The sequence below is a fragment of the Ursus americanus genome, chromosome 32 (assembly GCF_024610735.1).
Source record: "Ursus americanus isolate L20-20 chromosome 32, mUrsAme1.1.p, whole genome shotgun sequence".
Lineage (NCBI taxonomy): Eukaryota > Metazoa > Chordata > Mammalia > Carnivora > Ursidae > Ursus > Ursus americanus.
Genome location: NC_142158.1, coordinates 29,025,916 through 29,048,628, shown reverse-complemented (window position 1 = coordinate 29,048,628; position 22,713 = coordinate 29,025,916). Strand labels below are relative to the sequence as shown.

General features: G+C 49.1%; 1 protein-coding gene across 1 annotated transcript; it reads left to right on the top strand.

The window, feature by feature from the left end:
• Window positions 1-910: 910 nt before the first annotated feature.
• BAK1 (BCL2 antagonist/killer 1) lies at window positions 911-6,525 on the top strand. Its single transcript, XM_045795495.2, has 6 exons — window positions 911-1,134; window positions 3,148-3,248; window positions 4,229-4,364; window positions 4,729-4,872; window positions 5,963-6,143; window positions 6,236-6,525. Exons 2-6 carry the CDS (start codon window positions 3,179-3,181, stop codon window positions 6,338-6,340), a joined length of 636 nt encoding a protein of 211 aa, XP_045651451.1. The 5' UTR covers window positions 911-1,134; window positions 3,148-3,178; the 3' UTR covers window positions 6,341-6,525.
• The last annotated feature ends 16,188 nt before the right edge of the window (window positions 6,526-22,713 follow it).

Genomic DNA, 22,713 nt, shown 5'->3' with positions numbered 1-22,713 from the left:
ATTAAAACCTCCAGTTGGAAACTTCCAGGAGTTCTAGAAGGCAAAGGTCAGGGAGGGGGGGGGAATGGGGAGGCTGGGAGGAAGACACGGTGGGGGCGGTCGATTAGCTGGGGCCAGAGAGGGCAGGGGGTGGATGAGGCAGGGGAAGGAGGTATAGGGAGGCAGATTTGGGGTGGCTGATGAGGCTTCAGGAGGCATGGGGGCTGGGGGTCCTGGGACCAAGAATGGGGCAGGGGCTCTTCGGGCCTCTGCACACACCTCCCTACACCTGGCTTGTCCTTCTCTGGTCCCACGGAGTGGCCTCTGCCCTTGAAAACCATTCCCCACGGCCAGATATTTGCTGTCTTCCCTTTTTTCTCTCCTCTCGGCATCCACTGGCACGTGCCCAGGTGGTACCCAGACACCCCGTTCCCATCTCTGTTTACCTGCCTGTCACCTTCAGGACTTCGAGCCTCCACCAGAGCGCCTTGTGCACATCTTAACTGCACATCGAATCTCAATGTAGTATTATCACTCCTCAGGGCATCGAGAGACTTGATTATAACCCCAGCTTAGTGACCTGGGGAGTCCTCAAACCCGCTGACCCTCAGTTTGTTCATCTGTAAAACAGGTGTAGTGGACAGCACCCACTTCCAACGGTTATGAAAAACTTCAGTGGGACCACAGCCGGCCACCAAAGAGCAAGGCACACCTCCATGCTTAAGACACTGGCTTTTTTATTGGTATTGACTGATGAAAGGGGGTGCAGATCAAAGATCAGGAGTGGGAGAAGGGGAGCCATGCCACCTGACCTGGGCCAAGTGTGAGGGGTGGAGCGTCTCCCCTCCGTACCAGTCCAGACCGACCCCCAGGCTGGAGGCCCTGCATCCACGTCCGGCGGCTACGCAGCAACTTCCTCTAGAGGGAGCTGATTGGAGCCGGGAGCCGCCGGCACCTCTAGGATCACCGCAGCCTCGCGGGTCCCTAGGGCCGTTCTGGGACAAGCGGAGGCTGCATCCAGACGCCGGGACTGCGCTGACGCCTTGCCTGGAAGCCGGGCCTGGGCACGCAACCCCCCGGGAGCAGCCGCTGTCCCCTCAGGATCTCTGGCCTCGGCCCTGTGAGCCATCCGGGCCTGGGCTAGGGTCCGGGCAGGTAAGGTGGGAGGGTCTTGGCCATCCTCCCGGCTTTTGGCAGCCCCAGCCCCAGGGGGGTACAAGGAGCCCGCGGGCAGCCGGGTGGGGAGGGGGAGATCTGGAGACTTGCCTGGGTAGCTCTGCCTGGGGGCCTGATCCAGCCAGGGCTCCCTCTGGCTGCCCCTCAGACAGCTGCCCTGGCACCCCTCCCCGGCCCTGCCCTGGCCCTGGGCGCCAAAGAGTCGGGTGCCAAAGAACCAGGTCCTTTAGCAGTCTGGGGGGTTGGGAGTGGAGGTCAGAGCCAAGGTCAAGGGCAGGGAGAGAACTTTCATGGTACTTCCTGCTGCCCCAAGAGCCCTAGACCGGGTCTGCCGCCCAACCAGGCATCTCCCTCTGGGGAACATCCTAGGCCCAGCAAATGGAGAGCAGGGGACTCCCCTTACCAGGAAGTCAGGCTACTTGGATGAGGGCAGGGGTAGGCCCAGGGCGGCACAGGCCTCTGGCCCTGGGGGCCGCTCTGAGGCCCCACCCACTCCCCAGCAGCGAACCCCTGGGGTAGCGGTGGATGGAGTTGGTGGTGCAGTCAGCATCCTCCTTCCTGCCTTGCTGTCCGGGGGTGCCGATTTTGCTCGGGGGTGGGGGGGACCAGGGGAGAGGGAAGGGCATCTTGTTCCGGAAGGAGCCACAGGGATGGGGGTGTGCCAAGCAAAGTTCTGTTTCATACTGGCACCCAGGGCTGGAGGACGGGAGGGTCTGCCTTTCCCCTTCTCCCTGCCCTCTGGAGGTGGAGGGGTGGAGAGCTCTCCCCCACCCCTCCTGAGAGCTCTCGCCCTGGGGCACTTTCGAAAATGGCCCCGGGCCTGAGAGGCAGGAGGAAAGCGGGCAGGGTACTCAGGTCCTCCCTGAGAGGAGGAGGTGGCTGTCCTCGGCCTGGGGTAGGACTGTGCCTTCCGCAGGAGTAAGAGGAGGGGCACTTCCCCAAAACGCTGAAGGAGGCAGCTTTGGAGGGGTGGGTAGGAAGGGGTGCAAATTGAAAGTGAAACAGCTCACGTCCAGGAAATACTCCTTCTGTCGAGGGTTCACAGAGCAGATCGGGGCTGTGGCCAGGACTGCGCAAAGAGGAAAATGGGCTGGGGACAGGAGAGCAGGTATATGGTGGGGGTACACGTGGCGGGGGAGGGGAGCTGTGTAGACAGCTTCCTCAGCTCACTGCAAGGCAGGAATGGGTAGAGCACAGGTGAGATGTCAACAGTTAACTACAAACTGGAAAATAAATCTTAAGTGAGTATTGAGGGTATGAACTGATGAAAATTCAAATTACCACCCTGACTCCCTGATTAGCTATGTGGCCTTCGGGCCCTGAATTCTTGGTGCCTCACTTTCCCCCTCTGTAAAATGGGTATGATGACGCTTCCCTTGCTGGGTTAATGTACATTTTCAGTGTCTGACACCCTTGGAGGAGTGGTCAAAGTAAGTAAGGCATAGGTGCTCAGGAAGTGTTTGTGGCTAAGAGGCCTGAGTTGGAAAACAGGCATGCTCTGACCAGCCAAGGGGAAGTGGGACCTTCAAGCACAGCTTTCATGGGTCATTGGCTAGAAGGTGGCAACCCTACGGTAAGCTTGTGCTAGGTAGGGTGCAGAAGGCCCCCAGGAGCAGCGGAAAGAGCCCCCAGCCTCTAAAACTCGCCTCATTTGCCCAGGAGTGAGGTGAATTATGACTTGAGATCCACGAGGGCAATGCTGCCATCACCCCTCCCCAGGACCCTGGCTGTAGGCCCCAGGTCCCCAGCTATGAATCCGGACTGCCCTGCCTTTCTCCCTCTCTCTTGAAGGATTGCTAGTAGAATGCTTAGGAAGTTCTGATTCTGCCAGCAGATGTCACAGGGACCCAAGGTGGTGAAATGAGAGGCGGCTGGAGCTAGGACCGTGGGGTCTTTGGGGGATGGGGGACCCCCCCCCCCGTGGCTGTGGGACCCTCTCGTCAACATTCCCTGCCCGTCCGCATCTCTGCTTTTTCTCACCCATCCCCACAGGCTAACCCTGTCCTCCACCAGAACCTGAGAAATGGCATCCGGGCAAGGCCCAGGTCCTCCCAGGCAGGATTGTGGAGAGACGGCCCCATCTTCTACTTCTGGTAAGGGTCTCTCTGCCCCTCACCCATCCTATAACCACCAGGGCTGTCTGAGAGGATGCTGAGAGCAGAAGTGGACAGGGCCAGGCAGGACTTACAGGCAGGCTGTCCTGCCCCATTCACTCACCTTTGATAAAGGAGAAAAGCGTCTCCCCACCTGGTGCGGGTGGGTGCAGGTGGCTTCAGAAGCTGGAGTGCAGTCCAGGTTAAGCCCTGGGAGTGGGGAGGAGGTTGGGCCTGGGGGTGGGGGTGGGGCAGAGGCTAGGAGAGGCCCGGGAGGGTGTGTGAGGTGGGCACAGTGCCATCCCAAGGAAGAGGAGCAGGAAGGGGTGAGGAGAGGCCAGAAGAGTGGGGTGTGGCTATCCTATTCCTACAGTAGGGGAAAGAAGGAAGTTGCTAGGCTTATCACCCCGTCAGGCGTGCTAACTGGCAAAAGCGATTGTTACGGCATTGGGGAGGAGGTAAGATGGCTGCCCTTCTTCCCTCTTCCAAGGGGACCATCAGGGACGCCTGCAGTCCCCAGCCCACTGCTCCCTGGGCTTTGGGTTCAGTGCCCCGTCTGTCACTATGGCCCTATGTGACTTTTCTGAGCCCAAAGCTACAATTTTCAAATTCTATTTCCCACATTCCCTGAGCCATAAGGGCTGGGTACCTGTACACATGAAAACTCACACTAGAAGTCCCACGTGCCTGCCTTACGTCCTGGCTCCACTGCTCTTTCTAACCGTGTGACCTTGTACAAATTACATGAACGCCCCGTGCCTCGGCTTCCCCATCTGTACACTGGGGTTCACCTACTGCACAAGGCTGTTGTGAGGACAGTCCTGTACACAGTAAGCACCGGGTGTTAACTGAGGGCTCGAGTTAGGGACGCTTCTGTGCACGGGTGAGGACAGGGAGGCCTTGAGGAAGAGTGAGCCATCCACAGAGCACGGGGCTGCCAGCCCAGCCCTTCCTCCCTGACTGCTGGCTTTGATCCTCAGAGGAGCAGGTAGCCCGGGACACCGAGGAGGTTTTCCGCAGCTATGTTTTTTACCGCCATCGGCAGGAGCAGGAGGCTGAGGGGGCGGCTGCGCCTGCTGACCCAGAAATGGTCTCCTTGTCCCTAGAACCTAGCAGGTGAGCAAAGGGCTCCTGGGCCCACAGGGACATCTTCAGGGAAGTGGAGGCTCATGTGAAGTCACTGCCCTGTAGGTCCAGGGAGCTGGGGAGGCCTGGGGCGGGGGGGGGGGTCTTGTCCTTCCCCCATCTTTGCCTTTTCCATTTTGGGCTTCCACCCCCATCTGGGACCTTGCACCCTTTGTAGCGCGTGCCTGCCCCATGACCCTGGGCTCGGCCCTCATGTCTGAGCACACCGTCAGGAACGTCTAGGGAGGGGTCCACAAGGCCGGGGGCATCTCAGGCGGAACCCCTTCTCCGTGAGCCCAGGCCCCAGCCCTGCCTGCCCTGGGCCTGCTCACCTACCTGGCTCCCGTTCCTCCAGCACCATGGGGCAGGTGGGTCGGCAGCTCGCCATCATCGGGGATGACATCAACCAGCGCTACGACTCTGAGTTCCAGACCATGCTGCAGCACCTACAGCCAACGGCAGAGAACGCCTATGAGTACTTCACCAAGATCGCCTCGAGGTAGCCCTGGCCCCGGCCTCTCTGCTGTGCTGTCGCCCTCACACTGTGTCCCGCCCGTGGGATGGGAGACACACGCTTCTCTGTCAGCGTCAAGAGACGTGTGTGCCGTTCCTGTATCTGCTGTTAGCTCACGCGTGGTCTCGGGCCCCTGTCTCTCTCTCTCTGGGCCGCAGACTCCTCATCTTAGGTGTAGAAGCTTGCAGCTCTTGTGAGCTGGGGCACTGAGGACTTGACCGGGTAGATCAGGACTAGCGAGGCACCCAGGATGGGGCTGTCGGCAGAGCTCCCCAGCCCCGCTAAGGCTCAGCTGTCCTTCCAGTTCGGAATCATACTCCTACCAAAGACGGTCAGGTGACTCATGTCCTGGACATGGCTTCCCTTTGCTACAGTCTGGTGTCCCAGAGGCAGTCGGGTGTGGTTAGAGAGACCACGTGCCTGGGTCAAATCTCAGCTTTGCCACTTACAGGCTTTATGAAACCCTCTGGCCCTCAGGCCCCACGTCTATAAAATAGAGGAAGTAGTCTCAGAACAGTGGCCGTACTTGTGTCATCTGTTGTTAAATCTGGGTTAGGAGTCGGCCTCGAGGTGACTGACACTGGGGTGAAGGTGGGGGTAGGTGACAGACTTCAGGTCAGCGCTCAGAGCCCAAACGTCCTGCCCCTGTCCTTTGAGGCCATCCCCACCCCACTCAGATTCCAAGACCTGTCCTAACCTCCTCTTTGTCCTTCTCTTTCTGCTGTCTCTCGGGCTGCCAGGCCAGCAGCAACAGCCACAGGTAATCTCCCTACTGCCTCTGTCTGCTTGCTCTGCCCTCCCTGCCCTCTGTCCCTCGGCGCTCAGGGCGCTGCGGCCACAACCCAGCAGCAGCGTCCCGCTCATACGCACCTTGAGTTTTCTCCTTTCACAGAGATGCAGGCTCTGCCCAAATTGAGGCCAGGCTGGGGCAGCCTCTGCCACCTTGGTTCACAGCTCGGCCATTTTGCTTTCCAGCCGGGAGCGGGGCGGGTGGCTACCAGGCCGTGGGAGAGGAAGAGCGGGCCGCAGGGCCTTCTGGGGTTCTCCACTGACAGGATCACCACTCTGCCTGCAGCCTGTTTGAGAGCGGCATCAACTGGGGCCGAGTGGTGGCTCTCCTGGGCTTCGGCTACCGCCTGGCCCTACACGTCTACCAGCGTGGGCTGACCGGCTTCCTGGGCCAGGTGACCCGCTTTGTGGCCGACTTCATGCTGCATCATTGCATTGCCCGGTGGATTGCGCAGAGGGGCGGCTGGGTAAGTGCCACCTCTCTCCCGGCCCCAGCCCAGCCCTGGCCTGCCTGGATTTGCTGTCAGCCCCTCTGTGACCTCTCCGTCTCTCCTGGCAGGTGGCAGCCCTGAACTTGGGAAATGGCCCCATCCTCAACGTGCTGATAGTTCTGTCTTTGGTTCTCTTGGGCCAGTTTGTGGTACGAAGATTCTTCAAATCATGACTCCCAGAGGGGCCCTTTGGGATCCTAGCAGACACCCCTGCCTGGACTTCAGCCAAGCCTTTTCCCCTCCCCCCTCCCCTGCAGGGGCCCCCCTCAAACAGAAGCTTTAGCAAGTGGGCACTCCAGCTTCAGGAGGGCCCCTGCCCAGGGGCCAGTCAGACTGCCAGGGTGCCCCAACATTGCATGGTGCTAATGGGCCCCCTCTCTGGGCCCCATCCTGTCAGAGAGGGGCTGTAGCCTTCCCCGGCTCTCTGGGACTCCATCAGCCCTGTCTATTGGACACATGGGAGATTGACAACTTGGGGAAGCAAGAAGCTGAGAGTCATTTCCCCCCAAATTTTTAATGGTTATATCTTTTTATAATGCCCTTGGAAGGACTCTCCCCGCCCCCATTCCCACCCAGGATGTCTGGGATGTGGGGGTTAGTAGGCCACCCTGTGTTCCCCAGGATTCAGCTGTTCTAGAAAGTCAGAGCTTGATTGCTGGGCCTGGAGCCCAGTCCTGGCCCTTCCTAAGCTATCGCCCTGCTCCCACTCCCCCCACCCCATACTGCCTTTGCAGTGGACTCTCAGGGATTCTGGGCCTGGGTGTTGGATGGGGATGGAGTGGGGGTGCAGACCAGAGCTGTCAGAACTTCATCAGCACCCCCCAGCCTGCCTCCCAAGATCCTCAGTGCTCCCCCTTTCCCTCACCTATTACCACTTAAACCCAGTCTATTCACTACAAGTGAAGCCCACCTTGCCCCCATCACTCCAGATAAGGAAGGAGGGGTCTTGGGTAAGTGGAGTGCTGCGGTCCCCTCCTTGGCCAGACTATAAACTTTAGGACTAGTTTGTTATTGTCAGGGAAAGGGGGTAAGGAGCTTATTTGAGGTTTCTGAGTGAGAAAAGGGCTGTTAACGTCACCAGCAACCCCGGAGTTAGGATCCTCCCTCAAGGCCTGGGCACAGTGTAATCTGGGGGTGTGGACGGGGAAACTGTGAATACTTGAACTCTACCCCCCACCCCTCAACTCTCCACACTCCTCACCTGCGTAAGCCTGTCCTGTGGATGGGGGTGGGAATGTCTTGTCTATCTCTCATACCTAGAGGTTTGGGGTAAGGAGAGAGAAGTTCTTGAGTAAGCCAAATGCAGGGGGGGACGCAGACGGAGCCCGCTGGCCAGCCCTCACCCTCGGAATGTTTAAAAATAAACTTTAATCAACTTTAATCCCCTAATTCCCATGTGATAATTTTTGTATCCTCTGTTACCCCTCTTTCCACCAGGCTGGATTGGGGGAACCTGGGCATGCCTGGCATTCATCCGGTTTATTACTTCACAATCCTGTAGAAGGCTAGGTGTGGTTCTCCCAGGCCCCAGCTCCCTACTGCTCCCCAAACTGCTGGGCTCTGGCCGTGGAGCTGGTAGAGCTGTTGTGCATGTCTGGGGACTCCCAGAGGCCACCTCGGGCCTGATTTGAATGCCCCTCCCTGGTGCCACCATCCTTGCAGGCCCAAAAAGCCCCCTCTGGCACCTGGCTCTGCCTCCGATGCAGTGTCTCAGCCCCCTCCTCCCCATGTTCGCCACATCTAGCACACACACAGGGCTTTTCATTCCAGGAATTATGTGCTGCATTGGAGTCCCTATGGGAAGGCAGCTAGGGGTGATAAAAATAACAAGGACGGGGGCGTTCAAATGTTCCAAAGTCTTTCCAGTCCTGGGCACTCGGGTCTGTGTTTGTGACACCCTTCCAAAATGGTCACATGCGAGTCCTAAAGGACTTAGGGGCTTCACTGCCACTCCCTGAGGACATTTTGCCAGTCCCCTCTCCCTTTGGACTTGGGTCTTCAAAGGGTCCACGTACAGACTGCAGTCATGGCAAGCCGCTCCCCCCCTGCCCCCCTCCCCCCCAACAGTGGTGGCTGGAAGGGTGGTGGCTACGAGGCGCCCTGCAATCCGCAGGAAAAGCTCCTAGACAACCTACAGGGAATACACGCTGCGTGCCAGGCCTCACGCTGAGAATTTATCATACACGCCCAATCGGTAGGTGTTATAGCTCGTGACCTGGGGGGTTGGAAGGTGGGGGGCTTAAACTCCAACTTTACAGATAAAGGAATCTGAGGTACCTGCCCAGATAGGGCGGGAGCTGGCACTTGCCACCAGGGTACTGGCTCGATGGTTTACGTAGAGGCCGGCCAGGTGGGGACCGGGGCCGTTGGTTTCCAGCACAGGACCACCAAAGGCTCAGGCGGGGAGGGGGTGTAACTCGCCTCTGCCCACCGCGCGCAGCCGCCGCGCCACCGCCACAAGAAGAGGAAGACCGTGGAGATGGGCGGGCTGCCCGAATCCAAGATGGCCGTCGCCGCACCGAGCACGCCAGCGTGCCCCTGGTGGGCGGGGCCTCCGGATGCACCTCCCGCCTCTTCCCTGCGGGGTTTTGAGAACGGCTTGAGGACCTTCTTTGGACGACCTGGCGTTTCCAAGCCTGGGAGGAAGTCCGGCGGGCAGTGGCAGGAGCTGTGGCTTTTTCTGCCCCTGTAAGGAAGAAGTTGGAACTCTATCCTGAAGGCGTGGGGAGCCCCAAAACATTTGGTCTGAGTCCACCCTGGTCCCCTCCACTCCATCCTTTGTTCTGCCAGAATGAAGTTTCCAAAACCGAAATCTCACCGCGTTCCGGGCTTGCCGAAAGCAGGGCGAAAGCAGGGCGTGAGAAGTTGGGAGGCACAGAAAAAGGCAGAGGTCGTAGGGGTGCAAGGGAGCAGATGGATTCTGCAGGTATTAAGGAAGTTAAATTCTCAAAATTGTGGTTCCTCTGAAATTGTAGCTTCGTTTCCATCACAGAGGTCTAGATTCCTGTCTTGTGGAGCCACCGACCAGGAGTAGGTAGTACAGCCCGGGGAGAGAAGCCTGTTCAGGTGTCCTTTGCTCAGTTGTGCTGTGTGAGTATAAAACCTGACTTGCCTTTTACCCAGAGCCTCCCTGCCTCCCCGCCCCACCCCACAGTTTACATTCATGTGCCTAATGTTTTACCAACCTGAAAAAAGTTTATTTTAGGTCACTGGGTGTCCATCCGAACAAGAAAATCCTCCCTTTGCCCAAACCACTCAGTGAATTGAATATAAGTTTTTATGGCCTAACCATCCGAATAGCATTAAAATAAGTACAATTAATTCTTTAGTTAATTAAAATAAAAGAAACCACCACCACATCCTGTTCCAGTTGTACACACCTCAGATGTAAAGTCCCCTGATCAAAGACACTTGTAAAATATGGATTTAATTCACTCTGATTCCGCGTGTGTGGGCAGGTGTGTGTGTAAGACAGAAAGAGAGGGAGACGGAATGGAATTACCAAAGATTGGTGGGAGTTTCCAAAGGAACCGGAAACCCAGCAAACACACACAGCTTCTGGGGCGTGTTCACCAATTGCTGGACATGTTAAAAAGGTGAACACCAGACTCCTGGCATATTAAAAATGCTGGGGGGGGGGATTCAGCCCACCAGATAATAAAGGAACAAAAAGCAGTGATCTGGCCTACTGAGCACATGGCTGGGAGCAGATCCCCAGCAAATTGTGTGAATGATTCAGTAGAGGGGCAGCGTCGTAAGACCAAGATCAGGTGATGAACTGATGTGAACAGGAACCAGATTTTTCTGAGAAAAGTCCCTTAATAGCTGAAGGGACTAAAGCCACAGAATCTCCCTCCACTTGGAGTATGGGATTCGGCAACCAAATGGATGCCTGTGAGGATGTGAAGGCCTGTGTGTGACATCTGGAGAGTAACATTCGAGTGGGCACCCATTGTTGAAATCAACGGACAAATCAGAATACCTCCCAGTTCCACTTAACTCTTGATTTGCAATCTTGGAGTCATTCTTGGCGCCTAATGCCTCAACTTTTCCCAGCTTTGGCTAAGAACATAGCATGAAGACAGTTCTTCAAAGTTGCCTGCTGCATCGCGTCCACCGGGAAGCTCCTTTTGCAGAGTTCGGACTTCTGCAACGATCGGCTGCCTGGGAGCTGCACTCAGCAACCTTCTCATGTTTTGATCTGACCCCTGATCTCTGACCTTACTGAGGGCAACTTCTCCAGTTCATTTCCCGCGGATGGGTAGGCTTCCTCCAGAATGGGAACATCTTGCCAAATTCTCAGGTGGACCACACCAGGGCAAGGCAGGGTGAAGTTGGCACGTTCTGCATCTCTGAATTGTGGATGCTGTGAATCGGAGTGCAAGGGGAGCTCTGGGTTGGGCTTAGAGATGTGGGTTCCCATGTCTCCTGAAAAAGAACAAGGTTTCCAGGAACCTGAATAACACTGCTACTGGGCCATGTGAGAGAAGGGTTGTGTGTAGGCTCAAAGCCAAGTGCTGTCCTGGTCAGGGTGTGGGGCAATCCTGGTGTATGGTGATATATAGTAGAGTGTATAGTGTAATGGAACAGACTGTCTTCACATGACCTTGGAATCCTTAACATATCCTTTTTTTTTTTTTTTTTTTAAGATTTTATTTATTTATTCAACAGACATAGAGACAGCTAGCGAGAGAGGGAACACAAGCAGGGGGAGTGGGAGAGGAAGAAGCAGGCCCATAGCAGAGGAGCCTGATGTGGGGCTCGATCCCATAACGCCTGGATCACGCCCTGAGCCGAAGGCAGACGCTTAACCGCTGTGCCACCCAGGCGCCCCCTTAACGTATCCTTTAAATACAAAATACAAATATATACATTATGTTTCTTTTTAAGTAATCTCTATGCCCAACATGGGGATTGAACCCATATTCTATTCTAGTTCTAAAACAGACCCTATTTCTATTTTTTAAAGCAGCAAATCATCTCAAAACCCCACTGCGGACAGTGGAGGGATCAGAGTGAGGAAGGGGGTGCCTCTCTGGAGAAAGTAATTTTTCTTCTGTTTCACAAAATTGCGTCCTAGATATGCCCCCTGCCCTTACACTTAGAAGAAGGAGAGGCCCTGGAATTTCTCCACTTTAATCTGAATTTTGGGGAAAGATTGTGGTGCCAGAAAAGGAGAAAGGAGGAAATGAACATGTGTTGAGTTCTTAAGCTTATGACAGACGTCTTGTTTGGCTGTACAGCTCTCTAAGACAGAAATTACTATGCCCATTTTATAGATGAAGCAAAAAAAAAAAAAAAAGTATACTAAAGAAAGACCAGGATGGTATAAGATACTGGTCAGTTGCATTGTTCACTCCATCACAAGTGTTGTTTCTGTTCCTTTGCATAGATAAATAATATAAATTAATACACTGATTAGTTTTGTTTAAATCTAGGTTTACATTTAGAGGGATAATTATCAGGGACGCCTGGGTGGTGCAGTCGAATAAACATCTGGCTTGTGTTTTCGGCTCAGGTTGTGATCTCAGGCTTGTGAGTTTGAGCCCTGCGACAGGCTCTGGGCTCAGCACAGAGTCCGCTTGAGATTCTCTCTCCCTCTGCTCATGCGTGCTCTCTCTCTCTTTCTCTCACTCTCTCTTGCAAATAAAATTAAAAAATAGAAGGATAATTATAAGACTTTTTTTTTAGTTGTAGGGACAAATCAATAAGATGATTATAGAATTGTGGCAAGAAAAATACAAACAGAAGACATTTTATTCTACCACCTTGGGAAGGAAAATGCTATATAAAAAGAAGTCCGTAATGTTCCTTCATTTGTGTAAGGTTAGGGAAAAGATGTTTTTTTGTTTTTGTTTTTTTAGAGAGAGAGAGATAGAGCATGGGTGGGGGTAGGGGATGGGAGAGAGAGAATCTTAAGCAGACTTCCGGTCAGCACAGAGCCCAAGGGGTGGCTTTATCTCAGGACACTGAGATCATGACCTGAGCCAAAATCAAGAGTCAGACCCTTAACCTATTGAGCCACCCAGGTGCCCCTAGGGAAAAGTTTTGGGGTTTTGTGTGTTTTTTTGAGATTTTATTTATTTATTTATTTGAGAGAGAGCATGAGCAGGGGGAGGAGCAGAGGGAGAGGGACAAGCAGACTCCCTGCTGAGCGAGGAGCCCCATGCAGGGCTCCATCCCAGACAACATGACCTGAGCTGAAACCAAGAGTCAGATGCTCAACAGACTGAGCCAGCCGGGTGCCCCCTTAGGGAAAAGATTTTTGGAGATTGAGGTAGTCTGTGTGTGTAATGTGTGTATAATATTTAAGAGAAGTTGGCATATTAGAGAATCTGACAGATTAGTCTTGTGATTTCAAATTGAATTGTGTAATTATTTCAGACTTGTAATTTGAAGCTGAAAGGTAGAAGATAATTTGATTATGTTTGTAAACACTATTGAAATCTTTAAGATAACTTGATTTGCCACGTTTAAAAGCTTGAAATATTAGGTTTATGAGAGTCATTTACATGCTTAAGATTTTTTCTTGTTTGACTTGTAAATCGGCCCTATGAGGAATTTGAAGTGCTTGAAAAAATCAAGTATATTAAATTTGTAAATGTAGTTTAAATATGTAAGAGAATTTAATTAGCTAACTTTGTGAATGGCAAGAGTAATGTTCAAGCAAATTTAATATGTCAAGCCCATGGGCTAATTGAACATTAATCAAGGAACAACTTATTACTTTTATTTTTATATGAAAATCACAAGATTTCTAAATAGAACATCAAAGTTATGCAAGTTAAACTGAAAAACTTAGGAAAATCTGTTTGTAAATTTACAACTTTAATTAATTGAACATTGATTTACATGAGCAACTGCAAATAGTGTAAATGAACCCAAGTTGGTCTGCCCAACGCGTAGCAAAGCCAATCACTGAGACGTCGAGTATGCAGCAGCAAAAAGATTTGTTCAAGAGGCAGCAAAAAGAGGAGACAGAAGGCTGGCTCAAATCTCTTTCCCCCAAGTGAGATCAGAACAAATGTTTATAATTTTAGGCGTGGGATTATATACATATTGATGCAAAGGGCAGGGAAATTAAAGACTACTCGTGAGGAAAGATGAAGCATGTGTTTTGAGCAAACATACATGTAACATACATCCCATGTTCACTTTGGCGTGGAGCCGTAACATTAAAATGAGGCAAAATTTGGCCCCGCTTGTCAGGAGGTCATCTGTAGGACAAGAGGGGCTATGCTCTGAAAGCTGGTATAAGCTGGAGGGGATCTTGGGCTCATTATCTCAGGGAAGGCCTGCAGGGCATTGCCGTTCACAGGTTGAAACTGAATCAGTGACCTTCTTTGATGCGAGTCTAGGCCTCTGTGGAAACAGTGGGTTCGTTGTGTGGGGTCTGAAAAGAAACAATATCTGATTAGGGAGAGACAGGTCTCTGAAAAACAAGCTTTACATTTCCTGTTAGTCTTAATCTTATTAATCCTATGGGGCACATTTTCAGTCCCCCCAAGTTATGATCATTCCTCAGCCTTGAAGGAATCGGGACAGTTCCCTGGTCCTTGGCTTAACGAGTACCTTCTGCATGACCAAAATATTAGTTCCTTCTTTGGCCATTTTGGAGCAACACTGCAAAGCACATTTGATTAGCACATATCCAATTAATGAAATGAAAAGTATAGATAACCCAAATTTTAGTAGTCCTTGTAACATTTACCTAATCCCTTGGGGAATCCAGAAAAAGAATCCAGTAAACCACTCGCTTTTCCCAAGCACCTCTGGGGAAATTTGCCGTGGCCAAGTGACTGGCTCTTTGGTTTTATCTAGATGAGACTTCAGTTTTTACTGCAGCAGAAGCGTTGATATAAACACAGCCAGTGGTGTAGCGACGGCATTCTACCCTGTTCTGCAAGAATACAGGGCGAAGCAGTGTGATTATCAGGCACTACCTTTGCCAACGAATTGCCTTTCTTTTTGTTGGGCAACAATGGCAAGAGCAGTTTTGTTGGCCGCTAAACAGTTTCTCCCAAACGAACACCAAGGTCCATCCTCTTGATAACCAGGCAAGTAATCCCCATCTGGTGTTGATTCGCTTTTTGTTCAGCAAAAAGTTGAAAAGTTCCCTGGAATTGTGAACAGAGAAAGGGGTAACCAAATTCCCTAGTAAGTAGACCCCCCTATTCTCCAACTGTCAAGACCTAGATAAGCCCAAGGCTGGTTAGAAGTAATGAGAAGATCCCCCTTTTGACCAAGATTTTTTTCTTATAAAAACATCACAAGGGGGGCGCCTGGGTGGCACAGCGGTTAAGCGTCTGCCTTCGGCTCAGGGCGTGATCCCGGCGTTATGGGATCGAGCCCCACATCAGGCTCCTCCGCTATGAGCCTGCTTCTTCCTCTCCCACTCCCCCTGCTTGTGTTCCCTCTCTCGCTGGCTGTCTCTAGCTCTGTCGAATAAATAAATAAAATCCTTAAAAAAAAAAAATCACAAGGCCCCTGGGTGGCTCAGTCAGTGAAGCGTCTGCCTTCAGCTCAGGTCATGATCCCAGGGTCCTGGGACTGAGTCCCATGTTGGGCTCCCTGCTCAGCGTGGAGCCTGCTTCTCCCTCTTCCTCTGCTTCTCCCCCTGCTCATGCTCGCTTGTGCTCTCTCACTCGCACTCTCGCTCTCAAATAAATAAATAAAATCTTTTAAAAAACAAAAAAAATCAGAGATCAGCATTGTTCCTGCATAGCCAGAGTTTCAGTGTTCTGCTCTGGACCTTAGGTACAAAGTTGGCTCCATATGAGAACAGTTCAGTTCAGTTAACAGCTGTCTCATCTCAGGAGGTGGTCCTACAGGTGGGCTCTCAGGCTTATATTGTAGAGGCAATCAGGTAATGAATAAGGAACATTTCCATGGCCAGGGCCCCTGGGGGGCTCAGTCGGTTAAGCATCTGACTTGGTTTCCGCTCAGGTCATGGTCTTGGGGTCCTGGGATCAAGGGCTGCCTTTGACTCTGTGCTCAGCCATGGAGTCTACTTGTCCCTCTTCCTCCCCCTCTGCTCCCCTTCTGCTCCTCCTCACTCACATGCAGTCTCTCTCAAATAAATAAAATAAAATGAAATAAAATAAAATAGAAACATTTCTATGGAAACAAAAGAAAAACACAGGTTAGTGGTTGAGGCAAATTATAAATCCAGCGTCTGAGTCCTGAGTGGTGCCAGTGAGATTTCTAGATGTCAGGCTTCAAGCATCTTCAGATGGACTGAGGGCAGGCAGCGGCAATCAGAGATTTTCCTGGTTTGCAGTTTGAATGTCTCTGGCCATCTTCTCGCGTGGCCCATACACTAAGGTACTAAGATTGTCTACACATGGCCATTGTGACAGTTTCTCTAACATTTATGTCCCATTGTTCGGCTTCAGTTTGCAGGACTTTAGGAAAAAGGGCAGTTTTAGTTCTCAATGATTCCAAGTCAAGAGAATGGGGAAAAAGTTGGAAACTTCAGAGATTTGAGGAAACCCGAAGAATTCAGTATCCAACCCCGTCATTTAAAACTCAAAGACAATTAATCAGAACTAGAATCTAATATCCACAAAGCTGTGTTACTGAAACATAATTTTTCTCTCTAAAATCGCCCCCATTTCCACTAAAGATAGCCAAATTAAGACTAGTTTATTTGTAAAATTAGTCCAGTTTTAACAAATTTGGCCTAATCATTTACATAAGCTCAGCAAGAATAGTGATTGGCCACATAGGTTCTTTTAAATCTGCTTTGCTGGAACTTTTCATAAGGAATTTCAGATAGAAATTGGCTAAGAAGCGAAACTGAAACTTGCCATCAGACTTTGCCTGCAATACCTATAGGTTTGGCTGAACTCCTCTCTTCTCGAGGTCCCCAAAATACCCTGACGTTCCTGAATCTTCCAGGAAGTGACCTTCCTTACTCCCCTGGTGGGGCTCCTGGGAACCCTCTAAGTAAGGTACTAGGCTGATATTTTCAAGGTGTCTTCACTGGCTCCATGAAGTCAGTCTTAGTTCCTTAAAGCTGTCTGGTCATATCCGAGTCTACGCATGTCTCCCTCAGATACGACATTCCAGTCAAACCCTTAGTAATATGAACAGTGTTTCCAATGGTGTCCTCTTACAAGGAGAACAAATTCTTATTGAACTTATGCAGGTAATTAATCACCAGGGAAGGGGTGCCTGGGTGGCTCAGTCAGTTAAGCGTCTGCCTTCAGCTCAGGCCATGATCCCAGGGTCCTGGGATCGAGACCCGCATGGGGGGTCCCTGCTCAGCAGGGAGTCTGCTTCTCCCTCTCCCTCTGCCGCCCCCCCCCCCGCCCCACCCGTGCTCTCTCACTCTCTGTCTATAATAAATAAATAAAATCTTCTAAAAAACCAACAACTAATCACCATGAAAGTAAGAATGCTCACTGAGTTTCCAAATTCTGGGGGGATCAGATAGGGAGAAAGATGTTCCGTATTTGTTTACTAAAGAATATTTCACCAAATACCTATAAGTCATAGATAAGAGAAAAAATTTCCTTAAATCCAGAAGAGCAAACATTGGAGAACGAGCAATGTTTCAAATAAGAGTCATAAAAAGTATAATCATCTTTTCTCAATTCATTCAGTCTCATGTTATTAATTCTTGTTCTGTTTGAGTGCAGTTTCCCCATTAGTTCTGGAAATTCTTACTCAGCTTAGTTTTATGATCTTAAAGGCATCGAAAACCTTTATTTGTCAAAAGTCCTTTCCATGAATCTCCTTGAAGCTGAAACACATTTGCAAGAGTATCAGAATAAAACAAGAACTGTAAATGACAAAAGACTCAAAAATGCCCACGATTAGAGATCTGATGAGAGTTCATTTTAATGCAGATGACAAGGAAATCTGGTTATTTCGGTGACACATAACGCTTCAGTAATTAGAATTGCAAGTGATGACTTTATACCAAGACATATCAAAACCTTAGGAATTTTATATAATTTCTACAACAGTTACAGCACTCACTTCTATAGTATAACCTAAGAAGGTTTTTATCACATGTTTGACAATGCTTCCCATGTAATTTGACATACCAAATTAACAAGCCTAATTCGTCAAGACCTCATTTCAAATTTGAATTTTGGCAAATGTCTTGGTATCAGAAGGTTTTGTTTTTTAGATTTGTTTATTTATTTTAGGGAGAGATAGTGCTCCAGCAGGAGGAAGAGGGAGGGAGAGAATCTCAAGCAGACTCTGTGCTGAGTGTGGAGCCCAACATGGGGCTCAATCTCACGACTCTGAGATCATGACCTGAGTCAAAATCAAGTCAGATGCTTAACCAACTGGACCACCCAGGTGCCCCCAAAATATCAGAAGGTTTTAAAGCACATGCCTAAATGGGATTACAGATCATTACAAAACTTAGTCACCTATTTAACCAAGGGGGCCCTAAGAGATTCTAAAAGCAAATACAGAGGGTTACATTGTTGTTAGCAAAACAGCTTTTTTAATGGTGAGAAGATTCAACTTTCTTGAGTGATCAAAGACCTAACATAGAAGACAAAAAAAGAAACTTTATTTTTCTAGGCTGATTACATTAAAGATAAAATCTTTGGGTGTGGAGTCTGCTGAAGATTCTCTCCCTCCCTCTCCTTCTGCCCCTCCCCACTGCTCACTCATATTCTCTCTCTCTCTCTCTTAAAAAAAAAATCCTTAACTCTTAACTCTTAGGAACCTTAATTTCTAGTGAAAGTGAAAAAGGAAGCAATTGTGAACTGATACACCAGCATTCTTTAGATTGGCTAATTTATGAATACATTTCATAATTTTTAGAAACATGCGCCTTCTCATAGTAAATTTCTCAGCATGACACAAAACATGTTTACTAATAGACCCAAATATCTTTAGTTTTTCTGTAACAGGGAGCCAAAAGCAGAGAAACTATGTTTTAGTAAACCTATGTTTTGTTAATTTATCTTATTTAGAAATGATCTGGGGCACCTGGGTGGCTCAGTCAGTTAAGCATCTGCCTTCGGCTCAGGCCATGATCTCAGGATCCTGGGATTGGGCCCCACATTGGGCTCCCTGCTCAGTGGGGAGTCTGCTTCTCCCTCTGCCCCTCCTTGCCCCCCATGCTCTCTCTCTCACAAATAAATAAAATATTTTTTTTAAAAAAAGAAACAACCTGGAAATTAATGAATCTAACTTCACTTATCATTTAACTGAGCAAAACCTTAAAGTTTCAGGTTATCAGATTTTTTAAAGATTTTATTTATTTATTTTACAGAGACAGCCAGCGAGAGAGGGAACACAAGCAGGGGGAGTGGGAGAGGAAGAAGCAGGCTCCTAGTGGAGGAGCCTGATGTGGGGCTCGATCCCAGAACGCTGGGATCAGACGCCCAAGATCAGATGTTGGATGCTCTACTGACTGGCGCCTCCAAGTTTTATACCTTTTAGAACTGGTGGAGGCCCAGTCCTAGGATTGTTCTTAGCACAAGTGTCACATTTCTGGACAATCTTTGAGATAATTCTCTGGAGTTTGGGGCCCACAATATACATTTGGACCCACTGAAGAGTAGCCTCTCGCTCATAATGACGCTTTGGTGAATATGACTATTTCTTCCATAAGATGTTCTGGAATAAGGAATATTCCTTATTCATTATATTTCCGGTTAGCTTTCATGACAGCATTGTGCCCAAATCCCCATTCCTTAGCTCTTCCTAGGTCTTCCAAGGAATATTTGGGTTGGTATTTAGTTAAGTCTGCATCTGGCACTAAAGGCATCATAGAGGATTTTGGAGTCTTCATATGGGCTGCCACCTTGATGGCCTGATCAGCCTGATTATTTCTTTGAGCTGTATCATTATTTGGCTTCTGATGTTCTGGGCAATGAACTACTGCCAGTTCCTTTTGGTTTCATTACTGCAGTTAATAAGTTTAGAACTTCTTGGCTGTGTCTAATTTCTTTATTTCCTGTATGGCCCCATATGCATGAATCACTGAGAAAGCGTAGTCAGTATATATAGTTATCCTTTTTCCTTTACCTAAATGAAGGGCCCTTGTTAGGGCAATGAGTTCTGCCTTTTGAGTGGAGGTATCTGGTGAAAGAGCTCCCACCTCCAAAGTTCCGTGGCTGGTAATCTCTGCAGATCTAGTTTTCTGTTGACCTTGGTCCATGAAGCTGCTTCCATCAGTGAACATTTCCATGTCAGGATCCTACAATGGCACATCGGTTAGGTCCGGACAGCTGGAATGAGCTTGTTCAACTATTTGAATACAATCATAAATGGGTCCCTCAATGCTAAAAAGTAGCAAGATAGCAGGATTTAAAGGGGAGACAGCCTTCAAAGTAACATTGGGGTTGTCTAGTAAAATGGCTTGATATTTGCCCAATCTTCTAGATGTTAACCGGTATTCCCCTTTTCACTCTAGTAAGGGAAACACACAGTGGGGGGAGTGTAGACAGTGATGGGTTGGCCCAAAGTAAACTTTTCTCCTTCTTGTACCAGATCCCAGGCAGCAGCCACAGCTCTTAAGCAGACAGGCCATCCCTTGGTAACAGTGTTCAAACGCTCTGAGAAATAAGCAACGGATCTTCTAGTACTGCCAAGATTTTGGGTTAAGACTCCAAAGCTAATTCCTTGTCATTCATGAACAAACAGATCAAAAGGCTTCTTAATATCCAGGCGGCCCAACGCAGGGGCAGTTAACAACTTTTCTTTGATAATCCAGAAGGCCTTATGACATTCTCCAGTCCAGTCAAGAGGCTTATTATCTCTCTCTTCTAGTGTTTCATAAAGGGGCTTAGCTATCAGACAAACACAGTTATGTATCCAAATTCAACAAAACCCAGTCATTCCTAGAAACCTGCACAATTGTCTCCTGGGCAGTAGGGACTGCCACTCAGGCTAGAGCCTCCCTTCTATCAAGGAGCAGATTTCTTTGTCCTGATGAAAGCCCGAAACCCTGGGATGTTATTGTGGGATGGGAGATTTGGGCCTTTTTCCTTGAAACTTTGTAACCTCCCTCAGCCAAAAAGTCTGGAGTCAAAATAGTATTGAATTGTGAAGACTGTTCTGTTTTACTCGGCAATGAATATATCATCCACACATTGGAGGAGAGTCCCATCTCCAATTAGAGGTTTCTCGGATCTTTAGCTAGGACTTGCACAAAAATGGTGAGGGAGTTTTTAAAGCCTTGGGGAAGGATTGTCCAGCAATTTTGTTGCTTACTCTTAGTCTCAGGGGTCTTCCCATTCAAGTGCAAACAGTTCACAGGAATTTGAACTGAGAAGGATGCAAAAGCAAGCGTCCATTAGATCCAGAACAGTGACCCATCTAAAGGCCCCAGACAAGGTTGTTAAGAGAGTATATAGATTGGGGAGCACCTAGTAGATAAACTCCACAATCTGGTTAATGGCCCTTAAGTCTTGGGTGCCTGATTTTTGTAGAGGCAAAATAAGTGAATTGTACGGGGATTACCAGGGGCCGATGAGGCCAAATTCTAAGAAGGCAGAGAGAACGGGCTGAATGCCTCTTTTTGCTTGTTCCTTTGATGGGTACTGTCTGACATTCATAATCTTTACCGCAGCATGAAGTTGTTTTGTTTTTAAAGATTTTACTTATTTGTCAGAGAGAGAGAGAGCACGAGCAGGGGGAGCACAAGCAGACTCTATCTCAGGACCATGGGATCATGACCTGAGCCGAAGGCAGATGCTTAACTGATGGAGCCACCCAGGCACCCCTCCACCATGAAGTTTAACATGCATGAGTGTCACCGTAAAGTTTAACATGCATGCTTGCTAGTCCCAGCTTCCCATTGACCCAAACATCTGATCTTAACCTTTTGGATAACTTCTTCAGGCAGCTCTGATAGGACTTCCCACCTTGATGTAGAAGCATTGCTTGAAAGGCACAAGCTTGCTCCAGTGGTACTTTTATATCCATGCGACCAGGTGCAAAATTAGCTTCGGCATTCAATTTAGTTAATAGGTCACATCCCTGTAAAAGGATGGGACATTCAGGCACATACAAAAAGCTGTGTTTAAGGTGAATTTGTTCTATCTGGCAGGCTAGTGGTTGTAAGAAGGTTTTAGTCAACACTTCCCCCAGAGACTCCCATTAAAGCCTTGGTTTGATTTGATAGCAGAGAGAGCCAGGAGTTCCGTACTGAATCTGTGGCCCCAGTATCCATGAAAAAGTCTCTAAGTTTGGTCACCTGGGTGGCTCAGTCGTTAAGTGTCTGCCTTCAGCTCGGGTCATGATCTCAGTATCCTGGGATCAACCCCACATCGGGCTCCCTGATCAGTGGGGAATCTGCTTCTCCCACTCCCTCTTCTCCTCCCCATCTCATGCTCTCTCAATAAATCTTTTTATTTCTTTATTAGAGAGAGAGAGAGAGAGTGAGCAGGGGGAGGGATAGAGGGAAAGGATCTCAAGCCAACTCCCTGCTGAGTGTGGAGCCCCACGCAGGGCTCAATCTCAAGGCCCTAAGATCATGACCTGAGCCAAAATCAAGAGCCAGATGCTTAACTGAATGAGCCACCTAGGCGCCCCTTGCTTTATTTCTTAGAACATATTCAAACTTCTTTGCTTAGAGACTGGTTTTCTTTTTCTTTTTTTTAATTCAAGTATAATTAATATATAGTGTTATCTTAGTTTCAGGTGTGTGATATAATGATTCAACAATTTTTAGTGTTTGTCAAGATAAATTTTTTTTTTAAGTAATCTCTATGCCCAGTGTGGGGTTCAAACTCAAGACCCAGAGATCAAGAGTCACATGCTCCACCAACTGAGCCAGCTGGGTGCCCTAAGGTAAGTGCACTCTTAATTCCCTTCATCTATTCACCGATGCCCCCACCCACCTCCCCTCTGGCAACCACCAATTTGTTCTCTGTATTTAAGAGTCTGTTTTTTGTTTGTCTCTTTTTTCTTTCTTTGTTTGTTTCTTAAATTCCACATATGAGTGAAATCATATGGTATTTGTCCTTCTCTGATAAATTAGTCATTTCATTTAGCATCATACCTTCTAGGTCCATCTATGTTGTTGCAAATGGCAAGATGTTCTTCTTTTTATGGTTGAGTAATATTCCATTGTATAAATATACTCTATCTTCTTTCCTTTTCTAAAAAAGATTTATTTACTTATGAGAAAGAGAAAAAGCACGAGTGGGCTGGGTAGAGGGAGAGGAAGAGAGAATCTCAAGCAGACTCTGTGCTGATGGTGGAACCCGATGCAGGGTTTGATCCCACAACCCCAAGATCATGACCTGAGCTGAAACCAAGAGTCAGCTCTTAACCAACTGCACCACCCAAGTGCCCCCATATCCTATTTATCCATTCATCTATTGATGGACACTTGGGTTGCTTCCATATCTTGGCTATTGTAAATAATGTTGCAATAAACATAGGGGTGCATATATCTTTTGGAATTAGTGTTTTCATTTTCTTTGGGTAAATACCCAGTAGTGGAATTACTGGATTGTATGGTAATTCTATTTTTATTTTTTTGAGGAACATCCATACTGTTTTCCACAGTGGCTGCACTGATTTGCATTCCTATCAACCGTGCATGAATGTTCCTCTT